The sequence below is a fragment of the Natrix helvetica genome (assembly GCF_964273705.1).
Source record: "Natrix helvetica genome assembly, chromosome: Z".
NCBI classification, from domain to species: Eukaryota; Metazoa; Chordata; class Lepidosauria; order Squamata; family Natricidae; genus Natrix; species Natrix helvetica.
Window position 1 is genome coordinate 87,662,566 of NC_138554.1, and position 22,982 is coordinate 87,685,547.

The 22,982-nt window shown below is 42.9% G+C and overlaps 1 protein-coding gene across 1 annotated transcript in view; it reads left to right on the forward strand.

Moving 5' to 3' along the window:
- Positions 1-22,982, forward strand: part of ZNRF2 (zinc and ring finger 2) — a 79,926-nt gene that overhangs the window by 45,582 nt on the left and 11,362 nt on the right. The window contains exons 3-4 of the mRNA XM_081971636.1: positions 16,435-16,540; positions 18,207-18,281. Of these exons, the coding sequence (XP_081827762.1) occupies positions 16,435-16,540; positions 18,207-18,264 (164 nt within the window). The 3' untranslated portion in view covers positions 18,265-18,281. The remainder of the gene's footprint in view (positions 1-16,434; positions 16,541-18,206; positions 18,282-22,982) is intronic.

Genomic DNA, 22,982 nt, shown 5'->3' on the forward strand with positions numbered 1-22,982 from the left:
TCTAACATTGCGTCCCCAGTAGCGCAAGGAATAGAAAATTCAATAAAATCCCATAGAATGCTGATCAAATTTCTATGATATCCTATTCAAATTTCTATGGCTGTGCTACTGGGGGTCTAGTGTTTGCCGCGCGCAGTGTGAGTCAGCCTCCTTTCACTGCGCCAGGAATGGAGGCTTCCCCATTAGCACAAGGAATAGAAATTTCAATAGAATCTCATAGAAAGGTGATCACATTTCTATGGTATTCTATTTAAATTTCTATGGCTGTGCTGTTGGGGTTGCTGGGTCTTCCTTAGAGTTTAGGCGTCCTTGGCACATCTGACGAGCGAAAATGCCAGTTTCAGATACGTCCTTCCCTTCTGTCTGAACAGCCAATCACGTTACAGATCGTCATTTGTGTGTCAGACGTCGGAGATGCCCAGTAATTACTACCATAGAGTTATGAATAGAATTTCATCAAATTTCTGTGGTATTCTATTGATATTTCTATGAATATTTTTTTACTGGGATTTTTCAGAAATTTGAGTCATATACCCGGTGGAAAAAAGTCATAGAGTTATGAATAGATTTCCATAGAAATATTGTAAAATTCTATTGATAACTCTATGGCTTTTTCCACCGGGATGATGATGTTGTTAATCGACGGATTTTCAAATTAATTGTACTATCAGCCATCCTAAGATAAGGTGAGTGTTTGACCACCTCTATGGTCGTTCTAACCGTTAGAACTATTGTTATTGATATAGAATTTAAATAAATATTTCGTATAAGTCGATGTACAAGATTACAACATCCGTGCTTCAATATCTTGTTATAAATTAATAGAGTTCAGTCATAAAGCTGGCCTATTGTTTCTGGCGCTCGTAACATAAAAGCTAAGCTGCTTGCAAACTAGGATATAGCAAGCACTTGCAAACATTCCTGTAACATAAAACGTCTTTTCTTGCAACTGCTTGCATAGCCACACGCAAACGTAAAAAATGCAACCACTTGCTTTTGGCAATGTAACATAAACCTCCAATCCGCTTGCAAAGCCGTTCGCAAATTTGCATGCAGCTGGAGGCGCTTGCAAAGTCACCTTTCTATGATTCATCGATGAGAATGAAGAAAAAGCCATAGAGTTATCAATGGAATTTCCTAATACTTCTATGACATCATGTTCATAGATCTACCGGTGAAAAATTTATTTACATGTAATACATTTTGCAATTTAATACATTTTGTATATTATACAATTAAATAATCTTTAGGGGGCGGTGGCAAATCAAATTGTGTCTTAAGGGGGCGATGGTTAAAAAAAGTTTGAGAAACACTGATCTAGACAAACCATTTGCTTAACTTCAAGATATTAAATAATGTATGTTCTCTTTTATTGTAAAATTTGGAACTTTATTAATCTTTCTTCATAGTGTTTTGAAACTGAATAATTATTGTATTAAATGCTTCTTGGACTATTTAAATAGAATTTCAGTAGAAGTTTGTATACTTGTTTTTATAGTTACAATAACATTTTTTGGCTAAATGTTTTTATATAAAATGGAAAAGTAGTAGCTTTATTGGGCTAGATACCATTTTATATTTTTTTAAGGATGTGAATCAATTGATCAGCTATTATTGAAGATTCCATTTCTTTAGTCCAAATTTGAAATATCCCATAAATGTTGAGTTTAAAAACATTATTGATCTTTTGATTTAAAAAATCTTATAGTTTTAATTCTGTTATGGATTTTGTCAAGTAAGGAAGCAGCCACCATTTGGTCTTTAAGATGACCAAAGCGTATGGCCATATTGATAAATTATAACATGCTCAAGTTGAAAATATCACCATTATTGTGAAATAAAAAGTCCAAAGTCAATTTGAAATTGGGAAAAATTCTTAGAACAGACATTATGTAATAATTGCTTTAATGTTGTGATACTAACTTCCACCAAATTTTCCAATAGAACATTTTACCACAAATTTTTGAAGTAAAATTTTTGAAGAATTGAATATTAAGTATCATTATTAAAATCTATTCTACATCTTAAGATAGCCAAAATATTTCTTAAAAGATTACCCACAAAAGTACAAATGTATTTGAGGGGATAGACAGATTAATTATGTTTTAAATTTTGAATTTTCTTTACAGTGCAATTTTATATATTCCCAAATGCCCTTTTCTCTTTATTTATTTATTTTTTGTTTATTCTGGAGGGTTACTTGGTTTGGTGTGATAATTTGATCTTTACTACTCATTAAAATTATTTTCCAATTTTCACTCTGTTGATAATTGTGTATTTAATTATTTTGAACTTTTTAAAGTAGAAATCTTATTATAAATTTAAATGAAAATATTTCCATTTTTTAAAAAAACTTTAAACTAAATAACTGATAATTTCATAGTATTAGGTCAGAGGTGTCAACCTGACGGCCCACAGGCCGGATGCATCACACACAGGCCATGCCCAACTCAGCTCTGTGAATGGGAAAAACATCGCAAAACATGACACCACGAGTTTGACACTTGTGGTATAGGTAGTCCTCAATTTACAGCCATAATTGAGGGCAAAATTTCTGTTGCCAGGTGAGACTGTTAAGTGAACTTTATCCCATTTTAGGACTTTTAGTTGTTGTTAAGTAAATCACTTCAGTTGTTAAGTAAGTAACATAGATATTAATATGGCTTTCAATTAACTTCACTTGTTAGAAGATCACAAAAGGTAATCATGTGTCCCTACGTCACTGCAGCCATCATAAATATGAGTCCTTTGTCAAGTGTCTGAATTTTTATCATATGATTATGGAGGTGCTGCAATGTCACAACAATCACTAAATGAACTGTTGTTCATTGAAGACTACATGTAGTTTCATTTTATTTTCAAATCTAGAAAATATATTACAAATGGACTGTTTTCCAGTAGAATAGAGGGAGGGGTCACGCGAGGGTTATAACACAGCCTGATTGGTCCATTAGACTGAGAGAAAACTTCTTAACCTTCTGTCTCTCTTGTTAGTTCCCAGTTTCCTCTCAGTCTGGTCCAAGCACTGTGTTTGGTTCCTAGATAGTGAGTCTTAAATTAATTTTTGATAGATTAGTAGAAAGAATTCAGATTTGTCTATTGGCTAAACTAAATTCTAAAATTGTAGCTGCACCCAGAGGGACAGCTCATTCCTGTTCTCTGTAGGCAGGGAGAGCCCTTGGGGAATCCTCCTCTCCCTGTCCGCGGGCGCCTCGACCGATTCCCAGGTTGTCGGGCGTGCTGGGCGACCCCCTGCAGCTCCAGGAGCCTTCCTCAGCCGCCCGCGTCTCGCCCACAGGGCCGAAGATTGCAAAAGTTGATCAGGGCGGCGCGCGGAGAAGCGCACGAAGAAAAAGCCGAGGCTCTGCTGCCTTTGCCTGTCTGCCTGCAGCCGCGCCAGCCCTTACCTTGGCCGCGCGATTTTAAAATTTTAATTTCGGCGGTCAGGGAGGCTCAGGGGCGAGCAGTTCTGTCAGTAGCGAGCGGCCGCCTGAAGAAAATCGGGCAAGAGGCTCCGGTGGGCATTTTGTTTTGCCGCCACGTGCGACAGGCCTACAGGCCCCAGGGAGCACTTAAAGCAGCACGAGCCGGCGAATTCGGGGCCCGAGGCCTGAGCAACCTCACCGCGGGCCTTCCAGAGACCAGTGGTCTAGCCCTACCAGCTGGCAGTCAGCCCTCAGTTTCCAGCAGACCCGGCAAGCACAGAGGGGCCTTGGCATCGAGCACGTGAGTGGGGCGATGGCAGCGCGGGTGGATTCAGCTCAGGCCGCCCCTGTTATGGCCCAGGAAGACGGGGAGGGCTCCTCAGCACAGCCCAAGGCCAGATCTTCCTCATCAAGGCCTCTGGCTTCACATAGGCCTTCCAGAGCCACTGAAAGGGATGAGCTCAGGCGATCCAGGGCTCTGGAGAAGACCATTGCTAGGGCTGAGAAACAGGCCCAGTCATCCAGGCCCGAATCCAGATCCAGGTCACCCAGGGATCCAAAACCAAGCCCTTCTTCCCCGCCTGGCAGGGGTTTTAGCCCTTCTTCCCCTTCGGTGTCCCCTTCCAGATCATACCGAAGTACTAGGGGGGCAGGGTCACCTTCCATCCCCGGGTCCCCCGAAGGAGTGGAGGCAGAAACAGCGGATCCTCTAGAAGGGACCTCTAGTGGTTTCCACCATATCAGGGGCTCTGCCCCTCAAGGTAACAATCTTTTCCAGGATGTGGAGGCTGATCTAGATCACCACCCAGAGAGTATAAAGAGGCTCATCTCAGCAGTCATCTTTCGTGGCATTGCCCAGAGGGATAGGGCCACAACACATGCCAGGGGTCACACCTACCATAGGTCTCGATCCGGGCCCTCATCACCTTCCTTAATTAGTGAGGTTTCCTCCAGTGGGGAGGACAACCGAAATGACATGGGTTTTTCAGAAGACGAAGACGCTGCTCCCCCAGACTCCCCATCTTCTTCGAGCCTTCTTCCTCCAGCCATGTTCAAGCCATTGCTTCACAAGTCTAGGAAGGCCACCAAGATCGGGACAGGGGACCCTACAGTCCCCCCTCCCAGGGATCCTGACATGGTCATGTTCTCTAACACGGCTACCAATAAGGAGGAGATCCCTGCACCCCCATTATTCATGAAAGTGGTCAAAAATCAGTGGGCCTGCCCTTCCAACTTCTCCACCCCAGGCAGCAACAATCGTCGCGCCTATAATCTGGAACAGAATTTTACTCAGGCCCTCCAGCTTCTCACTGTCGACACTTCGATAGCGGCCCTTGTCTCCTCTTCCCCCGTCGTGTCGGGAGATGCGGCAGACAAGATGAAGCCGGAAGACAAGCGGGCGGAGTTGACTCTGCGGAAGAACTTTAACGCTTCTGGGTGGGTGGTTAGAGCAGCAGCCACAGCCTCGTACTTTAACCATACAACGATGTGGCTCCGCCAGCTTCAGGATCGGATCCCGATCCAGGACGATCGTCTCCATCAGGACATTACCAAGATTATGGCCGCATCTCAGTATTCCGCTGATGCAACGCTGGACGTGGTCAAATTTGCTCCCAGCGCCTTGGCCACTTCTGTCACCTCCCGTCGCCTCCTGTGGCTACGCAGTTGGTAGATGGACAACAAGGTGAAGTGGAATCTGGCTGCAGCTCCCTATTTGGGGCCCAACCTCTTCGGGGCGGCCCTGGACCCCTTAGTGGTAGAAAATGACGATAAAAAGAAAGTGATGCCGTCCACCGCCAAGAAGAACGACTCCCGCCACCAACCGTATCGCAGGCCCTCCTTTAGGGCCCCCGATCACGACCAACAGCAGCGGTATCAGTCATTCAGGCAGGACAGACAGTTTCCGCGGTCTTCCTACCAGGACCGCTCCTGGTTCCAGCCCCAGTCTAAATGGCCCTTTCGCGGAGGGGGCGGCTGTCCCTTCCGCAGAGGGAAGTGACTTGAACCCGAGTCCTCCCATTGCTGGCCGTCTAGCTCTGTATGCAGACTAGTGGGACGAAGTCACCACAGACGCCTGGGTCAGGGCCACCGTTTGGTACGGATTGAGATTGGAATTTCTCTCCAAACCCCCAAGGTTCTTTAAGATTCCCCCCCCCTCCAGGAGTCTGGAGAGGCGCCACCTCATGGATCTCGCCTTGGCGCACCTCCTGGAAATTCGGGCAGTGGAACCCGTTCTGATTTCGGAACGCGTGTGGCGCCACTATTCAAACCTATTCGTGGTTCCAAAAAACTTGGGGGGTTGGAGGGCCATTCTGGACCTCAAACGGCTGAACCGGTTCCTTGTCTACAGGAGGTTCAAAATGTCCTCCCTAAAGTCCATTCTCGGGATCAGATGGGGGGATTACCTGGCTTCGATAGATCTGACAGAAGCCTACCTCCACATCCCCATACTCAAGGCCCATCGCAAATTCCTGCGTTTTTCCCATGGGGAAAAACACTATCAATACAGAGCTCTTCCCTTCGGACTGGCCTCTGCCCCACGCACCTTTACAAAGGTCCTGGCGGCATTGGCGGCTCACCTGCGCTCGGAGCCGGTGAGACTCCAATGCTACCTAGACAACGTTCTAGTTCAAGCGAGCTCCCTGCCCAGGGTGACATCAGACCTCCGTCTCATGATTCAGTGGCTCCAGTCCCTGAGGTTCTCTGTCAATTTCCCCAAGAGCCACCTGTCCCCTTCTACGAGGATCCTCCACTTAGGGACAATCATAAATTCAGTGACGGGGAGGATACAGCTGTCCCCGGACCGCCTTTCCAGTCTTCGCCAGCTAGTCACCTCCGTCAGACAAAGAAGGTCAGCTTCCATCCTGACCTTGTCCCAGCTCTTAGGCAAGATGGTGTCCTGTATAAGGATAGTCCCCTGGGCCCGTTTACACCTACGTCCCCTTCAGTGGGTGCTGATTCCGGCCCAGAGGAAGAGGATGAGCAACTCCCTACGGTCAATTCGCCTGCCGGTGGAAGTGAGGTCATCACTTCAGTGGTGGCTGTCCCCAGCCCTGCAGCAAGGGGGCTCATTTTGGGAGCCGGAAAGAGTGACTGTGACGACGGATGCGAGTCTCTTCGGCTGGGGGGCCGTGATGGGCTCCAACATGGCCCAAGGACGGTGGACAGCCTCAGATCTCAGCCACAATATAAACTGGCTGGAACTAAGGGCTGTGAGACTGGCCCTTCGACACTTCAGCCGGCATCTAAGAGGTCAACGTGTCCTACTTTTGACGGACAACGTCGCCATGAAAGCACATGTGAACCGGCAAGGGGGCACGCACTCCCGAGCCCTCTGGCGGGAGGCGCAGAAATTGAGCTTGTGGGCGGAGAGACATTTGGCCTCGATAACGGCGGAGCACATCTCGGGGGTGTCCAACCACCAAGCGGACTGGTTGAGCCGGGCGACCCTGGACAACGGCGAGTGGCAGTTGGCGCCAGAACTGTTCCGGAAGATCTGCCGGAAATTCGGCACTCCCCTAGACCTCTTTGCCTCTCCCACCAACGCTCAACTGCCGAGATTCTTCTCTCGCTTCCGGACTCCCACAGCGGAGGCATGGACGCCCTCAGGAGCCGTTCGCCGACAGGCCTCCTTTACGCCTTTCCTCCCCTTATCCCGGGGACCATCAGAAAGGTAGTGGCAGAAAGGGCAATCGTCATCCTACTCGTCCCATACTGGCCCAGGAGACCATGGTTTGCGGACCTAGTCCAACTATCAGTGTCCAAGCCTTGGAGGATTCCACAGGGGGAAGGAGCCCTGTGCCAGGGGGTTCTGAACCACCCGGAGCCTCAGTGGCTCCAGCTAACCCCCTGGCACTTGAGCGGGTGCCTCCTGCCACTGCTCCAGTTCCACTGCTTGTTGCCGTGGCTGTAGCCAGGACTCCTGCCACCAACACCGCCGTGCCAGCACTATCATCTTACCCCACTGTCAGTCTTGCAGGTGGGGGTGGCCATCACAGGAGGCAGGAAGTACACAGAGGGAGCTTAATTTAATGCTTTTAATTTACTGGTACGAGCAGCGCTGGTGGATGACGTTGGATGGTGGGGCCCAAGTGTGCAGGGGCTGCGGTGTGGTGTACTCCTGCCCATGCCTCACCTAATCTGTTCAGTAGTAGTACTGCAGCAATTTGCTTCCCTGAGTGGACTCAGCACATCCTCCTTAAACTGTTTGCAGAAAAATAAATCCCCTCTCGCCAAGTTGACTTTTTGGCGCAGCAACAGACAGCTTTGGAGCAAACAAGCTTAGATGGGCAAAACTAGAGGAATGCTGGAGGACAACGTTGGATGCCAGAGGCGGAGCACACAGGTGCCATCCCCGCCTCCTGCCTCACCTGATCCATTCAGTAGCAGCGCTGTACAAGCTCATCAACAAGAAGATTGCCACAGAGATTCCAAGAAAGAGGAGAGGAAGAAGGAGAGGAAAGATGACAAGGAAAAGGAGAAGGAAAAAAGTGAGGCCAAGAAAAAAGAGAAGGAGAAGAATAGTATTAGTAATCAGGTTTTCTTGTAAATTAAAAGCATTAAATTAAGCCCCCCTGTGCATGCTCGCCTCTTCCTGTGCTAGCCATGCCCAAGCCCACCACTAGAATTGAAAATCTTAACTCGGGTTTATTTTGGGGATAGAATTTATATTAAGTGCAGATTAAAAAAAACTATGCTAGGGCATATTTTCTAATTGGGCGTTATTTTCAGGGAAACACGGTATTTATCTACTTGCATTTACATTCTTTCAAATTGCTAGGGTGGAAATTGCTGGTACAAATTGAAAGAAATTCATTTAGTCATACTGCTCTCCTCAGGTTTACAATTGCCAAGCTATCAACCTCTCAATAGTTTTCTGACTCAGTGTCCTAACCACATGACCCACAACAACCCCATCCCCAACACCCCTGGAATCACTAGATTATGATCTGAATACTTGGCAACCCATTCACTCTTACAACTAGTTACCAAAAGGTCCACAATCACATGGTCATCATATGCAACCTTTTATGCTGGGTTCCCCATAAAGTCAAAGGGGAAACTGGGAGGAAAGTTGAAATGTTACTGGGATAAATTTCTCCCATCACTGTACCCTTCTCCAACCCCTTTGTGGTCATCCTTGGCTGGCCACTCTTGCACCATTCGCAACCCGTGTGGCACTTCCTGCACATACCCTTGTGCGCCCTCAATCCACACAGTGCCTCACATATCCTGTCACACACCCTCCCTGACTTGCATGGAATGTCATGCACTTTGTTGTACACATGTACCCATGTACTGTACCCACATTACATGATACATTTCATCTATCCTTGTTCACCTTCCTTGCACCACTCACATGTATCCCCATATCTTTCTCATGCAGTGCCTGTTGTGCACTCTCTCCAACCTAACTGACATCCCTTGGCACCTGTGTCTTGCAGTACCTCTCATACACCTTCCCCAACTCTTCCCCATATCCCCTTCCACCTGTTGTTGCCTCCCCTTCCCATACCTCCCTGTAGACCTGGGACTACAACTTCCTGCTAGCTTCCACACTGACTTGGTTGAGGGAAGCTAACAGAAAGTTATCTTGCCTAACAACCAAGGCATTCAGTTATTGATAGCCACTGGGACTACAGGGATTGCCATTGCTAAGCAATGTGATTGTGCTTTAAGGCTAGATCACTTACTGATAGAAATTACTGGCTCAATTGCCATTTTAAATAGAAGATTACTTGTCTATACTTGTAAGCATTTTACATTAACCATTTTCTGTGGTGTTGAAATAAGTCAGTTCATTCTTGATATTCTAGAGCAGTAGCCCCCAATCTTTGAGGCATCAGGGACCGGTTCCATGGAGAAAGGTTTTTCTGCTGATTTTATGGGGAAGTGGTTTTGTATGCTACCTACATCCCATGGATGGGACTTTGCTTGTTTGCACAGCCCGGTTGCTGTCATGTCATAACCCAGTGGTAGTCCACGGACCAGGGATTGGGGACCCTGTTCTACAGTCTAGACAGGTGGGGTATCTCATTTGGGTGCTTTCATTAAATGTTTTTGGGAAGACAGATTTTGCTTTGATTGGTTTTGGTACTTGCTTTTTATGCCGTCTTGACATTATAGACATTTTAGTAGAAAACTGTGGATTTATTTTGCAGTTGAGGAGAATGAAACAGACACTTCAAGGCTTGATAAAATGATCTACAGAAACTCCTAATACACCTAGCTATTCAGAATGTCTCACTTTAATGGTAAACAGAATTTAACTATTTGGCTAATAAGTAACACACCTCAAGTTGTATCACAACAAGCAGCTGACATTTGAGGTTGAGCTAAGCAAGACCAGGTCAAAAGTTAAGAGCATGGATAGCTATGGTAGTTAGCAAATGCTACTATTTTCTTTTCTTCCTTGAGAATAGGCAATGATCTGGCTGCTATAGTAACTTCAATTTGCTTCAATTTTTTTGCATTAGTTTTTTTCTGCATCTGTTTTTTCTAGGCTTTTTTTCTATAATTATATGCAGAGGAGTAGACAGTATTGTTATTGAAATTCTGACTTCAATGTACTGCCTGATAGTCAATCTGTTAAGCAATATATATGTAAAATTATCCAGAGTACAACATAACCTTTGTTTATTAGTAGCTGTGTCTTGCATTACACATGTAAAATATTAATAAATACTTACATTCTTTTGTTATACAAGATGTACTAGTGATAGTTAAAGAGTACTTTTAATATTGAGGTCACCTAATACAAAATTCACTAACTAGTATTTACTTCTATTATAGAGTTTCCAGAAATCAAAATATCTGGAAGTTAGCAATGTTGAAAGGGAACTTGTACTAATGTTACTGCATGGCATGTTCTTCAGGAACATTAATGTGAATTTCACATGATTATTTTTATTAGATTTATATAGTAACAAAGTTTACTATAGTAGAAACCATTTCTTAATCAATGAACTGACTTTGGTTTGTCTTGCTGAATAGAGTTTACAGGTAGTCCTCAAGTTATGATCACAGTAAAGCTCAGAATTACAGTTGTGTTGTGGTTATTAAGTGAGGTGCCCACACAATTGCCTCATTCAACAACCACAGTCCAATGCAGGATTGTTAAGAGAGAGTGGATTGCCTTGAGGCAGGAGAGGCCCAGCTGTAGGCCTGGGCCTGCACTGAAGCATTCCCCCCAGCTCCCATATGTGGCCTATGCCTGGCCTCTCAGAGTTTCCTCCACCCCCTGAGGCACTCTTACTTATTTTCCACACCACTGGGTCTTATAGGACATGGGCTACTTCCTGCCCTGCCAGATTTCACAACCTTGGGTTGCCTCCCCATCCCATCACTCCTTGCCCCACTTACCTCTTGCAAAGATCACTTTATTGAAAAAGTCCCCAGCCAATATAATGCATAGCCTTCCTACAAAGACAGTCCACCCCCCTCAGACCATTCTGGAAATGAGTGCTATTCTTTCAATCTCTGAAGTGTACATTTTTCCAAATGTTTCCATGATTTGAAAAATCATGCCCTTCTGAGAAATTGTGAGAATGGCACCTGCTTCCAGTTTTCCCTTGTTTTCAGGAAAATATGAGCTGATCTTTGTAGAAAAGTTTATTTTTGGAAGAAGTAATTGGAAAAGATATGCTAGGGCAGGGAGGAAAGTCAAATTCTCCGGTACCTGGCAGGGCACAGAGAAGGGAAGAACAATAAGTGTCAGCTCCAGCATTCCTGCAGTTGGTTATAAGGACAGGTAGATTGCCTGGTGCCCAAAATTTTATCTGGAGGTTACAATAACTTCAAATACAGGTCAAATATCCCTTCATTCAGCACTCATAATTTTGAACAAATGGTTGTAGGTAGAGAACTACCTACGTAACTGCATAAATTGTAGTTTTACTTATGTCTTCTATGTATTAAATTCCACATTGTTACATGTAAAAGAGATTGGGAGAAATGGGTTAATGTGCATGTGTTCATATGGTCTTTCCTTATTTCAGTAGAGCAGACATAGTAAAGTGTGAATGTATCTTTATAAGGAAGTAAATTAGAATAATGTGTAATGAGATGTAAATGTTTACAGTGTTTTGTCAACTGAAGATTTATAGGTGATCTGGATTTCTCACATTATGTTTCCTACTATGTTGGACAAAACTTTTTCACTTCATTTTTCTTCATGTGTTATGGTAATTTAATTAGCTTGTGATTACAATACAGTGAAAATATTAAAATATTTTGTGACAGAACTAATTCACCAAGGAACCAACAAGCTGGAGAGATTATTAGTTAGCACATTACAGTAAATAATTGATCTTTTTCCAAAAACAAAAACATTGTTATGCTACATTGATATTATCGTATTTTTCGGAGTATAAGACGCACCTTATCGTATTTTTCGGAGTATAAGACGCACCTTTTTCCAAAAAAGAGGATGAAAATCTGGGTGCGTCTTATACATGGAATACAACATTTTTTGCCTCCCGAAGCCCCGCCCCTTCACAAAAATGGCCATGCATACCCTTATGGAGGTTTTCAGAGAGCTCCTGGGGGCTGGGGAGGGCAGAAATGAGCAAAAAAATGGGCCATTTTTGTCCCCCCAACCCCCAGCAGCACTCTATAAGGCTATGCATGCAATTTTATTTTACAAAAAAGGGCCAGTTTTTGCAAAAAATGGACCATTTTTGCTCCTTTTAGTCCTCCCCTCCTCCAGGAGCAAGGCTATTCATGCCTTATTTGCAAAAAAACAGGCCCATTTTGCGAAAAAGGGGCCATTTTTGGGAGGTTTGCAGAGCGAAAAAACTTTTTTTTCCCCTTTCAGAAAGCTCTTTAGTTAGAGTGATTGATGAGAATTCCATTGATCAAGTGCTGTGCCAGCAGAAACAAGTCTTAGGTGCTGCAAATTGTCAGCGATTTCCTTCTCCAGCACATGGATAAATACACCTGGAAACATCTCCCTACCTACCTATTCTCTCTCTCCCTACCTACCTACTGTATTTCTCTCTCTCTCTCTCTCTCTCTCTCTCTCTCTCTCTCTCCCTACCTACTGTATTTCTCTCGCTATCTGCCTACCTTCTCTCTCTCTCTCCCTACCTACTATATTTCTCTCTCTCTCCACCTACCTACCTACTCTCTCTCTCCCTCCCTACCTACTGATTTCTCTCTCTCTCTCTCTCTCTCTCTCTCTCTCCCCCTCTCTCCCTCTCCGCCTCTCCCTTTACCTACCTACCTACTCTCTCTCTCTCCCTACCTACCTACTGTATTTCTCTCTCTCTCTCTCTCTCTCTCTCCCTCCCTCCCTCCCTCCCTCCCCCCTCCCTCTACGTACCTACTTCTTTTTAAAATTTGCCTCTTCAAAACCTTGGTGAGTCTTATAATTCGAAAAATACAGTATATAGAACAGGGCGGTCAAAGTTGATCGTGTCATATGATGTATCGTGCTGTATCATGACATTTTTTGCCTTTGTGGAGCCAGGGTGGGCGTGACACATCCGGCCTGTGGGCTGCCAGTTTGACAGGCCTGATATTGAAGATTAATCAAAGATAGCTTAAGTATACATAGGGCAGTAAAGGAACACATGTACATTAAAATTGGTAGAACTGAAAGTAGCATAAGGGAGATGCTGGTAATCTTCCATGTAATAGCAGAACTGACATATTCCTTAACAGTTGCAGTTTAGGTATACAAGTTATATGAAAGGTAAAATAATTCTGACAAACATGTTTCCTTTATAAAAGGCCGCAGGAGAAGTTATATAAATTTAAATGTTTGCATGTACTTGTGCTGTACTAATAAATACAAATACATGATTTTATTATTGAGTCACATAATTCAACCTAAATTCTATTCCCATTCTCCCCATTTCTCTTATACAGGTATAAAAAAAGTCTGACTTATGACCACAACTGAACCCAAAATTTATGTTGCTAAGTTAGAAATTTGTTAAATGAGTTTTATCCCATTGTATGACTTTTCTTGTCACATTTGTTAAGTGAATCACTATAGTTGTTAAGTTAGTAACTCCATTGTTAAGTGAATCTGGCTTTCCCATTGACTTTGCTTGTCAGAAGGTTGCAAAAGATAATCACGTGACCCTGGAACACTGCAACCATCATAAATATGAACCAGTTGCCAAGCATCTGAATGTAAACCATGTGACTATGGAGATGCTGCAACGGTTATATGTGTAATCGTTCACTCTTGTAACTTTGCACGATCACTAAGTGAACTGTTGTAAGTTGAATACTACCCATACTGTTATAATTCTGCAAACAATGGTAACGATGTTTTCTCATACTCTCTATTGTTGCAAGTCTAGATCAGCTTTGATGAGAAGAAACTATACTAATGTAAGATGAACCAATAGATAAAATACAAAAGAGTAAAATTACCTCTAATTTTAATACAAGAATTAGAAATGTGCCCAGTGGGTTATTGAGCATGGCACTAATCTACACTTCAGGGCTGGGGAGGGGATGTGGCTCTTATCAGAGAATTTCTAGCAGCCTCCAGGGGCACTGCTCCACAAGTGCTCGACTGTGAGACCTTTTCCTTAGGTGGGGCTCAAGGGATCAGGTGGGATTGTTGCTGCTATACCAGCCTCCCTGCTGCATTGCAGCTTCCTTACCCAAGCTCCTGGACCTCACTACAGGGCTGGTGGTAGAGTTCTCCAGGCTTATAGTTCCGGGGGATTTCAACCTGCCATGCCTGGGGTGGGGCAGAGGTAGCCCAAGATTTCATGGAAATCATGACTTCCATGGGCCTGTCCCAGGAATAATGGTCACACACCTGATTTAGTGTTCTTATCAGATCAGTGCCTATATGACCTGAAACTGATGAAACTCAATCGAACATGGGTTACCATAAAGTACCAATTTGTGGTGATTTGTGCGGCAAAGTGTAAATATTTATCTGCACTAATTGCATCTGCAGATAGTCGTCCAGCGACCCTCTTTAAGGTGAGCTGCTTCTTCCTGGGAAAGGAGGCGATTGAGGTCCACCTGAAGGAGCATGTTGAGGAATTTACGGGTTTTTTGGAAGACAAAATCGTTCGACTTCGTTCCCAGTTAGATGCTAGCATGTTGCTGGTCTGTTGGAAGCCCCTAAGGCAGGTTCTTGCCCTGTTATCTGGGAATGGTTTGACTCTGTTGCTCCTGGGAAGTAGACAGGATCCTAGGGGAGTATGCATGCAAGCATCTGTGTTTTAGACCCATGTCCCTCATGACTTGTGAAAGCTTCCCGGGACGCAACAGGTGGGTGGACTCTGGTGGTGATTAATGCTTCCCTAAGGAGAGGGTAGTGCCCCAGCACTTTAACAAGGCTGTTCTTAAGAAGCCATCGCTGGATTCTACCCTGTTGGATAATTTCCGACCTTTCTGCAATCTTCCCTTTTTGGGGAAGGTTATTGAGAAGGTGATTGCGCGTCAGCTCCAGAGGTTTCTGGATGAAACGGATTATCTACAACCCTATCAGTCAGGATTCAGACCTGGATATGGGCAGAAACGGCATTGGTTTCGCTTTTGGATGATGTCTAGAAGGAACAGGATGGGGGTAGTGCATCCAGGCTTGCTGTACTGGACCTCTGGGTGGCTTTCAATACTATGGACCATGGTATTCTTCTGGAGCAGCTTTGGGGGATGGGAGCGGGAGGCCCTGTGCTATTCTGGTTCACTTCCTTCCTCTGCGGCTGTTCTCAGTGAGTGTTGATAAGAGGGGAGAGATCCAGCCCTCACCCACTGCCTTGTGGAGTCCCACAGAGCTCAGTACACATGACAATGGAATGCAAACAGTTTTTTGCTGCTGAAATGGAATGGATGGAATGTCCTTGAAGAACATATGGTGGATTAGCTGCACAAGAGTGTTCATTCACAAAATCATCTTGCTAATGTCTTTGTTATTGTTTTAATAGATGTAAGTATGCAAAGTATTATATTTATTATAAACTAAATTGCAGTATAACTGTGTGAATAACATCATTAGGTTTCAAATATGAAGCATTTCAAATTTTTAAAAACAAATTTATTTATTTATTTATTTTATTTTTCAAAATTTATAGACCGCCCCCTCTCCCCGAAGGGACTCGGGGCGGTGTACAGACATCTCATTAAAAACAGATACAAAAGATAAATACCCTATACTCTTAAAAGCGAATTAAACCTAAATTCAGCTGTACAGAATAATAAAAGTTAAAATCAGCTAAAAAGCGTACCCCTAAAAATTTAAAGATGCAGACTTGAGGGACTAAAATTGGGATTAGGCCAGGCCGGCTAAATTGAACAGGTGGGTTTTAAGCTTCTTACGGAAGGAGCGGAGGTCGGTGGTAGTTCTGATATCCGGGGGAGGTCATTCCAGAGGGTCGGGCCCATCACAGAGAAGGCCCTACTCCTGGGCGTCGCCGGCTGGCATTGCCTAGTGGACGGCACCCGGAGGAGTCCCTCTATGTGAGAGCGAATCGGCCGAAGGGATGTATGGGGCAGGATACGATCCCGCAAATAGCTAGGTCCTGTGCCATGGAGCGCTTTAAAGATAATAACCAACACCTTGAAACGCACCCGGAAAGCCACAGGTAGCCAGTGCAGCCCGCGGAGCAGTGGTGTTATGTGGGAGTATCTAGAGACTCCCACAATTGTCCGCGCGGCCGCATTCTGAACCAGCTGCAGCCTTCGGGTGCATCTCAAGGAGAGCCCCATGTAGAGAGCATTGCAGTAGTCCAGTCGAGACGTCACAAGCGCATGGGTGACTGTGCAGAGGGCGTTCCGATCCAATAGGGGACGCAATTGGCGCACCAGGCGAACCTGGTGAAACGCCCCCCTTGCCACGGCTGTCACATGGTCATCCATTGACAGCCGGGCATCCAGGAGGGCGCCCAAATTGCGTGCCCGGTCCACGGGGGCCAGCTGTTCGCCCTCAATGGCCAGTGATGGACACAACTGGTTGAACTGGGGTCCCGGTAGCCAAAGCTACCTAACAAAAAATATAACCATTGTGTCTGTATTAATTTTTCTGTTTCTATAGAGGATGTGCTGAGTAAAGATGCTGGAGAATGTGCAATATGCTTGGATGAACTGCAGCAAGGAGATACAATAGCACGGTTGCCTTGTTTATGCATATATCATAAAGGGTGAGTGCATACGAAATATAATTCAAGATTCTTGAATCAAGAACTAATTTTTGACTATGTTTAGAGGCAGAATCTACTATATCTAACATGTCTTTCCTTTTGTCTGCTTCCATATTCTCCCTTCTCCATAATTTATGGAGTAACTCTAGATTCTTCAGGATAAGAGTAGAAGGGAGGTTTAAATGCTCTGTTGGTTTGTGGCTGTATATTTTTTCTAGCTATGCCTGCATTAAATAAACTGTCAAAATTAACTCCTACAATTATGACCATTCAGTATCTATTGCATTGGTATATTTAATGTTTCAGTTCAAATATAATTATGTCATTTTTGATACCTGATAATATAATGCAGAAAGATACTATAAAGTAAAAGTTGTAAAGATTTACCTATATAAATATTGACACATTTATTTTAAAAATATTTTTTATTTGTCCCATTATATATTTGAAACAATTCAGAAGTTTTATCCTTCCCCCCTCTCTTTCTCTCCTCCCTCCCTTCTTCCCATTCCTTCTCCCCCTCCTCCCTCACACAACTGAAGATTTTTAAAAATAGTTAATACAAGTCTTAATGGAAAAGACCCTTGCTTTCTTATTACATTCCAGTAGTAGCCTTAAAATATTGATGGCTGCATATACAACATATGCCTGAAGCATGGGCCACATCTCATTGAGTGATGTATTTAGTTGTGTCCTTAGGCCAAGGATTACAGTGAACAGAATATTGAAGGGATCACTTCATTGAAAAGCATTCAGTGTGGGATGCTTTTCTATCTTTTTATTTCTCATCAGGAACTGTGCTGCCTTTTGTTTGCTGTTAAATTTCTGCAAGTGATCTCGGGAAGTTCATGGGACTGCAAGAGAAAGTGGGTTCTGGGGTGGTGGGTGGATTGCAGGTCTCACCTTGCCCCACTTTGCACTTAGTCCTCAATTTAAGACTGGTCACTTAATGGCCATTCAAAGTTTCAAGAGACTCAAAAGCTTCTGATTGCCATGCCATCATGTGTTAACATTTTGGGTGTTTGGCAACCAGCTTGCAGTTGCACTGATATGCAGTCACATGATTACATTTTGTGATTATTTTTTTGGCGATTTTCTGGCAAAAATACTGCTACGCACTTACGACCACATGAAAATAGGAGGAAGAGGATGATTGGATATGTTCGCCACCTTAAGTTATTTTAAAAATAATGAAGATGGGATATAAATAAATACATAAATAATTGTGTGATTTGGTTAGAGATCATCATAAAAATGTTCATAACATTGTTTGGTCATGTGACAACTTGATTTAATTCCTACAATGATTTAGGAACAAATTTCCATTCTCAATTGTGGTTGTAAATTAAGGACTACTTGAATTTGATTAGGCATTAAGGCCCACAAAACTTGTTCAATGAAACATGGCTATTTATGAATTCATGAAATATAGCAACATATTATTTTATTTATTTTTAATAAATAAATTAATTTAAATAATTTATGAAAAGTGATTTATTTATACAGTTTTTCTAATGATACAAAATGATAGCAAAAATATTCATTTGGAAATCAATGTCTTATAATTGACACTTTCAATTGTCAATTTTAACAAAATTTAAAATTTATTCTAAGTAACATGTCCTCCTATTTAAGCCTGAATTTTTTCCCTTTTATCACTCCTTAGGTGCATAGATGAATGGTTTGAAGTAAATAGATCTTGTCCTGAGCATCCTTCAGATTAAAATCACTGTTTTTAAACGTAAGAGTTATTTACCTTCTTATTCTTTTTAATGTAATGTTGATTACTAATTGAGCAACTGTTAGCTCTCTTTTGATTTACAGGTAGTCCTCAACTTACAACTTCAAAATTTCTGTTGCTAAATTAAACATTTGTTAGATGAGTTTTGCCCCATTTTATAACCTTTCTTGCCACAGTTGTTAAGAGAATCACTCCAATTGTTAAGTTAATAACATGATTGTTAAGTGAATCTGGATTTCCCATTGACTTTGCTTGCCAAAAGGTGACAAAAGGTGAACACATGATCCTGGGACACTGCAATCGCCATAAGTATGAGTCAGTTCCCAAGCATCTGAATTTTGTTCTCGTGACTATGGGAATCCTGTAATGTAAGTGTGAAAAATGGTCAAAAGTCACTTTTTTCGTGTCGTTGCAACTTCGAAAAGTAAATAAATGAACTTTTTAAAGTCGAGGATTACCTGTATATTGTTCTGTTTGTAATATACAAAGTGTATATAAACAATGGGATACACTGTATTTCATTGTCATGAATTCCTTATGCCAGTTGCTTTTTTAAAGAATGTCTTACAGTAGAGATATTGTCTGAGCTATATTAATTAGACTATTCAGAACTGATTTGTAATCCCTAAGATCTTTTTCATAATTTAATTATTTTCCTTGTTGGGATCACTGTCATATTGAAAAACAAATTTCTTCTTTTTTATTTTAAAACTTACACTCTGAAGGAAGAAAGGAGTATATTTGAAATGAGAAATTTCTATTTTGAATGCCTGCTGCTGTTTCTGGTATAGTAATTATGTAAAAAAAAAAGTTTCAGTTCAGGTACAATACAAATTTATTTTAGCTTAGCGTCCCTTTTAACTGTAGGCTCTAATTACATTGTGCATCTCCTAGATAGGTAATTGTATATAAAAGAAACCGCATATGTATCACATGGACGTTTTGATTGGCATGGTTCTATTCTTAAAATCAAAATAGAACTGGAAGGAACCTTAGAGATCTTCTAGTTCAACTCTGTATCATTTCAGAAAGGTGGCTGTGCAGTCTTTTTTAAAAAACCTCCAGTGATAAAGCACCTACAACTTCTGAAGCTGTTCCACTGGTTAATTGTTCTCATTGTTGGCAAATTTTTCCTTAATTCCAGGTTGCTTCTCTACTTGATTAGTTTCCATCCATTATTTCTTATTGTGTCTTCTAGTGCTTTGGAAAAAAAGTTGACCTCCTCTTCTTTGTGACAGCCCCTCAAATACTGGAATGCTGCTATCATGTCACCCCCTAGTCCTTCTTTGCTCTAGACTGGCCATACCCTTTCCTGCTACTTTTCTCACATGTTTTTGTCTCTTAATTATCTTAATTGTTTTTCTTTGCATTTTTTCCAAAGTCTCGTCAAAAGAAAAAGAGAAAAAAACCTCTTGTTTCACTGATATTATTTACTAATATAGTTTTCAAATCCAGTGGCAACAAAAAACATAGTTTGAGATGTTAACTATTGATGCGGCCACAAAAAAACAACTGATTTAGTCTACTGGTTAAGGCATCAGATAGAAACAAGGAACCTTAAGCACAAAAGCTGTATGGGGTGATTTTGAGCCAGTCACTCTCTTAGCCCAACTAAATTTCACAGGGTTGTGGGTAAAACAGTAGAAGGGAACATTAGGTATATCTACTACCTCCCCCCCCCCAAGAATTTTTTATTGTTTTATTAGGTATGTCTACTACCTTGACTAATTTATAAAAATAAAAAAGGCAGGAGAGAAATAAACAAATAAGCTTCAAAGAATGTTCTACTATTGATATTTTAATGAAATTGTGAAGTTTCCAAAATATGCCCTAAGTGTCAGCGTTCCAAATATCATGCAGAATTAAATCATTGTCCAAGGCAAAGTAGTCCTTAAAACTCCAATTTAATAAGACAGGCATGTTGGCATTATGCTGTTGAAATTTCAACTCTAAGGTACATCCGGTGAATTTCCCAAGTTAAAAGTTCATCATCTATCCCCACACCCCATAATTCATCACATGGTCCAATCTTCATCTTCCACGCTGGCATGTACACCCTTCTTCTTCCGGCCAGGTGTCGAGGTGCGGAGACAAAAGACGACCTTGAGCTTCTAAGAAATCCATAACAATACATTCCACAATCCTACTCCTTTCTATTCCCTCCTCCCAACTACTATACCAATGAAACAGCATAATATATATGTTTTAATTATGTGGCAGGCCAAAGATCCTAAAAGGAACAGAATTACAGGCCTGACAGGCGGCCTCTCCTCAAGAGAAAAACGTTTCCTGAAAAGAGAGTAACATAAATGTTAACTATTAAAATTTAACCACCTCTTCCTCCCCCAGGGGGACCCTTTGGCTTATCAGGGAATTTCTCATGGAATTGCTTCACTAATTTATCTGCTTTCAGATCCCAACTTTTCACCCACGTAGCTTCTGACAAAGGGTATCCCTTCCAATGCACTAAATATTGTAAACGACCTCTATACAGCCTGGAATCTAATATTTTTTTCACTTCATAATGTGTTTCCCCTTCTACCACTACGGGAGGAGGTGGAGTTTGGGTGGATGGTCTCGTGCTAGACTCCCTTACCGGCTTCAATAAGCTACAATGGAATACCGGGTAAATTTTCCCTAAGAGTCTAGGTAGGCTGAGTCGAACTGTAACTGGGTTAATTATCTTTTCTATTGGGAAAGGACCTAGAAATTTTGGACCTAATTTCTTACTAGGCATCTTTAATCTTATGTATTTAGTAGACAAAAAAACTTTGTCCCCCACTCGAAAGGGGGGTTGTAGGGAACGATGTTTATCAGCTTGCTTCTTGTATGCTTCTGCCGCATCTGTTAGTGCCTTTTTGGTATTCTCCCATCCCTTCTTTAGTGCCTCCAGCCATTCATTCAGGGACATGGATGAGGGAGGTTCCTTAGATAGTTCAGGCATGGGAACGAATTCCATGCCACTGGTAATCTGGAAAGGAGTTAATCCGGTACTGCTGTGAACCGTATTATTATATGCTACTTCAGCGAAAGGTAGCAAGTCCGACCAATTGTCTTGCTGATAGTCCACATAACACCGGATGTACTGTTCCACCATCGCATTGGCCCTCTCTGCTGCCCCATTTGTGCTGGGATGAAATGCTGAGCTGAGTCCCTGCGTGGACCCGATCGATTTTAGGAATTCTCTCCAGAACTTGGCGGTGAATTGAACTCCGCGATCTGAAATGATCCTTTTTGGAACTCCATGTAGGCGATAAATGTGTTTCACAAACATTTTCGCTAATTTCTTTGCGGATGGTAGGCTTGAACAAGCGATAAAGTGTGCTTGCTTGGAAAACAAATCAATAACTGTCCAGATTACTTTATTACCACTGCTATCTGGAAGTTCGACAATGAAGTCCATTGCTATCTCTTCCCATGGTCGGCTAGGGTTGGCCACTTGTTGTAGTAGTCCAGGGGGCTTTCCCGGACGGGTTTTCATTGTTGCACAAGTAGCACAGCTTTTTACATAATCTTCCACCTCCGACCTCATCTTTGGCCACCAAAATTGACGTCTAGCGAGGTGGAGAGTTTTCAGGAATCCGAAATGACCTCCTAGTTTCGCATCATGACTCCGCTGTAGCACTTGCAATCTCATTTCTGCAGGGACGTACAGTTTGGATCCCTTCCAGGCTACGCCATCATTAATCGTTAGGATGTCTTTGTTGTTGTTGAACCATGGGTCTGTCTGGAGGGCTGCTTTCAGTTCGGTTCTCAGTTTATCTTGGCTTCGACTGGTGACTTGAACTGCCTTTTGGTGAGAAGAAGATATGATGGGGTGGAAAATTTCTTCCTTCTTACTGTCAAACTGGGGTTTTCTCGACAGTGCATCTGCTAACAAGTTCTTCCCTGCGGGGATGTGTTTAATTTCAAATTTGAACCTTTGGAAATATTGGGCCCAACGGACCTGTTTGGGGGATAACTTTCGATGGGCAAGGAGAGTTTCGAGGTTTTTATGATCAGTCCATACCTCGAACGGTATATCCCCCCCTTCCAGGAGATGCCTCCAGGTGAGCATGCTCCACCTGATCGCGAATGCCTCCTTCTCCCAAATGGGCCACCTTCTTTCCGTAGTGGTGAGTTTTTTGGAGATGTAAGCGCATGGTAAGAGGTGGCCTTCCTTATTCTTTTGTAGTAGCACTGCGGCTATCGCGACATCACTGGCATCCGTTTGGATTATGAAAGGTCGCTCTGGATCGGGGTGTTGCAATATAGGTTCTTGGGCAAAGAGCCGTTTTAATTTCTCAAAAGCCTTTTGACAGTCAATTGTCCATCTTAATGGTTGGTTTGCTTTTGGTTTAGTAGGGGAAGGCCCCGTTCTTAATAGGTCAGTCAATGGTAGGGCAATTTCAGCAAAGGTTGGAATAAACTGCCTATAAAAGTTTGCAAATCCAAGGAAGCTTTGTAATTGTTTGCGAGTGCTTGGAGGTTTCCAATCTAACACCGCTTTCACTTTTTCTGGGTCCATTTCTACTCCTTCATTGGAGATACGATATCCCAGATAATCTAGCGAGGTCTTGTGGAATTCACACTTTGACAATTTTGCATAAAGTTTGGCAGCTAGAAGTTTTTTCAGGACTTGCCGTACCAGTTTCACATGTTCTTCCATGGTCTCAGAGAAGATCAAGATGTCATCTAAATAAACGAGTACTCCGCGGTACA